The sequence below is a fragment of the Guillardia theta genome (genome assembly GCF_000315625.1).
Source record: "Guillardia theta CCMP2712 unplaced genomic scaffold GUITHscaffold_91, whole genome shotgun sequence".
Classification (NCBI taxonomy): domain Eukaryota; class Cryptophyceae; order Pyrenomonadales; family Geminigeraceae; genus Guillardia; species Guillardia theta.
Genome location: NW_005434583.1, coordinates 314555 through 320765, shown reverse-complemented (window position 1 = coordinate 320765; position 6211 = coordinate 314555). Strand labels below are relative to the sequence as shown.

At 47.7% G+C, this 6211-nt stretch overlaps 2 protein-coding genes across 2 annotated transcripts; one reads left to right on the top strand and one right to left on the bottom strand.

Annotated features, from left to right (window-relative positions):
• Positions 1 to 1403: 1403 nt before the first annotated feature.
• On the top strand, positions 1404 to 3865 carry GUITHDRAFT_116122 (hypothetical protein; the record flags this gene model as incomplete). Its single annotated transcript, XM_005824737.1, has 13 exons — positions 1404 to 1485; positions 1535 to 1774; positions 1822 to 1916; positions 1989 to 2036; positions 2086 to 2138; positions 2186 to 2267; positions 2870 to 3016; positions 3066 to 3173; positions 3216 to 3299; positions 3348 to 3442; positions 3490 to 3522; positions 3575 to 3623; positions 3668 to 3865. The coding sequence occupies 13 exons, from the start codon at positions 1404 to 1406 to the stop codon at positions 3863 to 3865; spliced, it is 1314 nt and encodes a 437-aa protein (XP_005824794.1).
• Positions 3866 to 5141: 1276 nt separating this feature from the next.
• On the bottom strand, positions 5142 to 6138 carry GUITHDRAFT_144777 (hypothetical protein; the record flags this gene model as incomplete). The annotated part of the gene is made up of 3 exons (XM_005824736.1): positions 5142 to 5324; positions 5373 to 6024; positions 6068 to 6138. 3 exons carry the CDS (start codon positions 6136 to 6138, stop codon positions 5142 to 5144), a joined length of 906 nt encoding a protein of 301 aa, XP_005824793.1.
• Positions 6139 to 6211: the final 73 nt, after the last annotated feature.

Below are 6211 nucleotides of genomic sequence, written 5' to 3'. Positions count from 1 at the left end.
TTTCATCATACTGAAGAACCATACTTAGAAAGCTATTTGAAGTATACAAACCTCTCGCTTGCAGCTTCCTTGGCGCCCTGGCGGCTTCCCCTACACCTGGCAAGGAGCCATGCTGCCGAAAATAACGGCGCCTTAAACCCTAAACCCTAAGACTGCTGCTAAACCTTAAACCCTACACCCTACACCCTAAACCCTAAACCGCTGGGTCGGGAAGGGGCCCGCTGGGTCGGGAAGGGGCCCGTTCCTAAACCCTAAACCCTAAACCCAACAGGTGTTGAACCCAACAGGGGGTTTAGGGTTTAGGTCCAACCCTAAAGGTCAAACCCTAAACCGTCGGTGATGATACCTTTGAAAAAGCCTTCAGATCAAAATTGGAAATTTTACCAAACATTTCACTGTTGTAATCAAACTTGGTTCCCCAGACAAGTTCCCCGCCATGCAGCCCGTATGCCAATGCCGGACAGTGACGACAAGGAAGAAGAGAAATTGAAGATGGAAAGGAAAATGAATGACTGATGGGTAGAGAGAACTAATAAGGCATGAGATTGGATGGTCAACTTAACGGAAGGAAGACGAAGAAGTAGAAGAAGATAAGGTTTAGAATGGGTCTAGCTTCGCTGCTGCATGTAGCTAAGATCCTACACACATGAATAGTGAGGATGATGGGCTGAAGCAGGTCAAATGCATTTTAAGATGGAGAAAGACATTTTATCGTCATGTAAAAGTTCATAGCATTGAACGACAAAGCGCTTCTTGTCTGACCTTGAAGTTCAGAATCGATTGCGGCATGACGGAAGTAGCAGCGAGCCCAATGATAGCTCGAGGATCAGCCAGTGAGCATGCATCCATACCAGGCTACATGACTCCCTCGGGAAAGAGCCGGCTTCCTATGACAGGAGGATCCGGTCTTATGGGAAATGCCGTTCTCGGACACATTCCAGTTGCACCTGGCTGGACCGTATCGAGGCCTTACTTGACTCTCTCTCATCTATTTGAGTCCAAAAGCACCGAACCTGAGGAAGGCAAGCAGAAAATAGGAAGTTTTCCGACATCCATGCAGGAGCTCATGGTGAACGCCTTGTGCTAGCTGGTTTATCAGACAGTCACTTGTTTCGCCCAGATCATAGAAGATCTCTTATCAGTGATGATAGGCATCGATGGGAAGTATCTCAAGATCAAGGTAGCTGAATAATTTTTCAATAGGTTCTTGTGACTGCACAAGAATTTGCTTCATCTTTCTCAAAAGTTTCAGTTTACATAGAAAAAAATCTGTTGCTGCTGCCAGCTTGTTTTCGTGTTAATATGGAAGTCTTCTAACTGACATCTCAACTAATAAGGTGACTGCTTCGGGGCCGGGCTTGACTGTCAAACACGATTCATCTTTGGATTTGTCACTCTCAGATATGGTGGATCGGATGGTATCACTGTGCCAGTATTACGTTCGAGTTGTTCGTTTCACAGAATTACGTCAACATTATGAATTTGGTGAGAATTCCTTCGAGTTTGTATCATGGAACTGATCAACTCTTGGCAGGACTTGTCAATCACGCTCTCTGTGCTGCCCTTCAAGAACTCCTCAAAGAGTATCTCATCCTCGTGGCGCAATTAGAGTATCAATTCGCTGCTTCAAAATTGAATCTTCAGGAATTCTCGTTCTTGATTGAGAAGAATACGATTATAACTGGTCTTGTGCAGAAATTTTGGTATTATGTTCAGCCCGCCATGCACACTCTTCGTGCTTTGTATGAACTGGTCGAAGCCGTAGAGAGTTCAAGTGAATTTGTGACTTGAAAGTTGAAGTGGTACCGAATATTTGTCCAGGCAAGAATGGAAAGTCTGCTTCAAGAGGAGGAGCACTTTTGAATGTGTTGCATGCATATGCCAACGCAGCGAGTGGAGAACAGTACGCTTCCAAGGTGCTATCTGTTGTCTTTACTCGAAATACTTACTCCTATTCTGTCTCAAAGCTTTACAGTTTCTTGCTTCAGAAGAGTTCTGTACCATACCTTGAGATGCTTGAGAAATGGATCTATCAGGTTCATTACTGCAGTAATTCAACAAAGTTTCAGCTCCTTCTTTCTTTAGGGGGTGGTGCAAGACCCATACAGCGAATTCATGGTGGAGGAAAGACCGAACAGGTGAAAGTAACAAAGACAAGATGCCAAGTCTTGACGCATTGTGTCAGGCCATACTACGATGATTCTTACTGGGAAAAGCGATTCTTGAAACGCGAACAACATATTCTTTCCTTCCTGTCTGATAAAGAGGTCTCGCAGCTATCTTGCACATACAATGTGATGAATCAAACTTTTTCTTAGGTTGTACACAAAATCATGACAACCGGAAAGTATGAAAAGCATTTGTATTTAAGATCGACTTTAATTGTTTCCATCAATTTTTTATTTTGATCATAGATAGTCTAGATATTTCCCATTCCATTATCATTACTGAGAACTGAGTCAGGTACCTTACTGTACTACGGGAATGTGGTCAAACGGTCTGTTTCCCGACTACTGTCAAGCTCACCTACAGCGCAAACAGCAGAATTTATGTCACTCTAATCGACCAGGTGAAATTGGCAAATCTGTGCCATGTTGCATGATGCAGTTAGCAAGGCCTACACGATTTCATCTCAAAGAGTCCTCGCTCTCCTCACCGAGCAAAAGAATCTGATGACTCGTCTTGAGAGCGTAAGTTGTTGCTCACATTGACGCATTTCTCACCAGCTGCGTCCGACTTGCAAATAACACAGGCATGCAGGTCAAACACTACTTCTTGCTGGATCTTGGGGATTGGTTCGTGCATTTCATGGATACAGCATATGTTGGTTCTGCGATATGAATCCATAGGACTAACGTATCATGTGCAGGAGGAGCTTTCCAAAGATGTGCAGCATATCAACAAGAACAAGTTGGATTCGATGCTTTCTTTGTCTTTGGTCACATCCACAGCCAATACGGATGATTACAAAGACGACCTCGCCTGCCAAATGATGAATTGCTCTGCTTTGGACGAGGTAGAGAATCAGAGTCAATCAAGCCGATTCAATGACTCGAGGAGTGCAGGTGTTGAATGTGATCAGCATTGACGGGACAGACAAAGGGATCAAGAGTAAAGCTCTCGAACAAACTTCAATCTTAACAGGCCTGGAGACTTTTGCGCTCTCCTACAAGGTCTGCAACCATCTCGCTTACACTTCTCAATGGAAGAGGCAGGTGGAGTGGCCGTTGAATATAGTCTTCTCGCGCAAGACTCTGACCAAATACCGTTGGCTCTTCCGCCATCTCTTCTTGTACAAGGTAATTGTTTCGTCGCTCCTTATTCCACCACCATCAACTTGACCGCAGACTGCGGAGCGAGAGCTCAATGCTGCATGGGTTTGCCATCAAGGGACGAAAGGCTTTCAAGTGCATCATGCGTTTGCATTGGACTTCTCATTGAGGTGTTCTTGAGATTCGCTTGTCTTAATCTTCTCATCTTTCAATACAGATTTCGGATGCTCCACTTCATACAAAGTCTACAGTGAGTTACGTGGGAAATGTGATCTCGCCTGAGGTTCGTATAATTCTTCTAGGCATTTCTTGGTGAATGACGTGGTGGAGAATTGCTGGCACTCATTCAAGGTTTGCTGAGAGACAATCAAGTGTTCAATGATGACGACGAGCAGGAGAACATGCGACAAGTTAAGACCGTGGAAGACGTCCTGCGCATTCACGACCGCTTTCTTGACACCTGCATCAAGCTTTTTGTCCTTAACGACCCGCATCTCCTCAAGCTCTTGACGCGATCTGTTGCAACATGCACGAAGTTCGCAAGATACATCAAGGCCTGTTGCCCTCCCACCTTTGCTTGTGCTGACGCCTAGAGCAGACGAAGACATCTCTCTTCTCCTTGAGAGAGGGAGGATCGATGGATGGAAGCACAAGCGGTGATCGTGATGACAGCGAGGAGTACAAGGGTGTCTCTTCCCTGGTCAAGCAGCGTCACACTCGCCAGCAATATTTCGCTTTAGCCTCTACTTTGGCTTCGGAGCCCAAGGTGCTGGCTCCAAAGTCTTGTGCTTGCTCAATGGCTCTCAAAGCTTGTTATTGCTCCACCTTGTCGTTTCCCCTTGTCCCTCCCTTGTTTCTCTTCATCATGCCATCTCCTTGATATGCTGCTTCTTGGTCGTTCTGCTAGCTGACGTGACTCTCAGCACCGAGAGACGGTCGAAAAGTACCAAGAAGAGTTCGACGAGAAGGTTACGATGCTGCTCGAGAGCTTGCGGACGTATTGCCGGGGAGGAGGAGACCCCCACCTCCTCAACCTCTGCTCGCAGCTGGACTACAACAAGTTCTACTCTGATCGCGCTTGAAAGCGTGCATGATATTCTGTACAATCAACATAAATTTACAGCACTGGACAGTGGCTCAGGCACAAGAAGATTCAGCTGATGAGGCTACGAGACCTTCTCGGGCCTCTGCTGGACTGCAACGCAAGTTTGACGGCCATTCTTAACGGTCACCTGCCACTTCCATCAAAAATGCCCGCCCTCCTACTTCCTTTCCCCCCTCCCTTCCGCTATCCCCCCACAGCTCCTTCGCTATCTTGTTCACTCTTTCCCCTTACTGATCCTCACACGTGATATCCTGATACTCACCGAGTGGAGGAAGCGGTAGACCTCAAGCACGTCTCGTTGGAGCGCATCGCTCCCCCCAACTTCCTGCTCCAGCAGTCGCCCGAGTTTTTGCATTGCCAAGTCCGCGAAGTGATCCTGCATGATTCTCATTTGCATCTCCTGTCTGATCTCATTCACTTCCATCAGTTGCTCGGATTCTCCATGTAAACGACAAAATGACGAGCAATCGAGTCGTTTCCTCGCATCCTCCCACTTATTATCGTCAATCCGTTGAATCCAATGGAGCAGAGGCAGTTCGTCTGCACCCCCCCATGGAAGATCTTGAGGCAGGAGACTGCTTTCAATCCTCGTCTCTTTTTCCGTCTCATTCAGCGCCTCCTTCACGTCTTCTACATGCTTTCTCAAAGTCTCTTTCCCTTCTCCCCTTGCAAAACGGCAACTCTCCATCCCACGTATTTCCCTCACGACCGCCTCATGCAAGGCCACGAGTCTTTCCGCCTCCTCGGCTGATACATTCTGTCCTTCAGTTAGGATCCAGCGACAAGGGTCTCTTGCTCACCTCAACCAGCGAGGGATCGCCTCTCAGCTTTGACAAGCTGCTCTCCTCCAGCAGGTGGACCAGCTCTCTACACGTCAACTCCATGCTCTCTTCCGACAGCCATGCGCCCCCGCACCTGGCAAACATTCCACCCGCCACCGCGTCTCCCTGAGACATTGTCAACACACTTCCTACTACACACGTAGTCAGAGTCACCTGCTCCAAGCTTCTGACGTACTGATTCCATGCCTCCTCCTCCCCTCCATCTTCCGCCTTTTCAGTCTTCTTTTGGCTGCTCAGGGGACGTAGTCGGTCTTCTCTTTGCATTGGAAGCCTGAGCTCAGGCGCAGCTGGGGTTGGCTGCTTGACGTTGGGATTTCCCGATCTGCTCACCGCACTCCCGTCCATTTGGTCAGCTGAGTGAGTGACGACGACGAGCTTCTGCTTTTGAGGAGGGCCTTCTCCTCGAGCCTCCCCTCGATCTGATTCCTCCTTTGTTCTGCTCTGCACCATCTGTCTTCCTTCATGCTTCCTATCAGAGCCGTCCCGTTTTCTTGCCAGGCCCTCTTGTCCTCTGCCATAAGACGTTTTGGGGGAATCCCCTACTCCGGCTCCTGTAGCCTTGCCTGACTTGGCCGGAGACACCTGACGAAATTGCTTGACTCCTTTCCTTGATTGCGAGGATTCATGCTCAGCGTTGAAAACTTCGAGCTCCTTTGCTTGATGCAAAAGAGCTTCCAAGGTGGAGTCGAATGGCAAACCTGATTGAATCGATTCCTCCTTTTTGTGCTGATTTTTCACCATCTCCTCGCTATTTGACTTTGAGCCTTGTAGTTTGCTCGTTGGGGTTGCGCTCGCGCCCGTGGACCTGCTATCTTCGCATCAGCGATAGACTATCGTTCCTTCCTTACCTTTCCAATGCCCTTGTATCATCTTTCTGCGTGCGGATCATTCGCGCTTCTTGCAATTTCTTATCCAACATGCTCTGCAGACTAATGAGTTTCGATTGAATCTTGGTTTGTAGTTACCCAAGCAACATGGTCACATAAATCTGT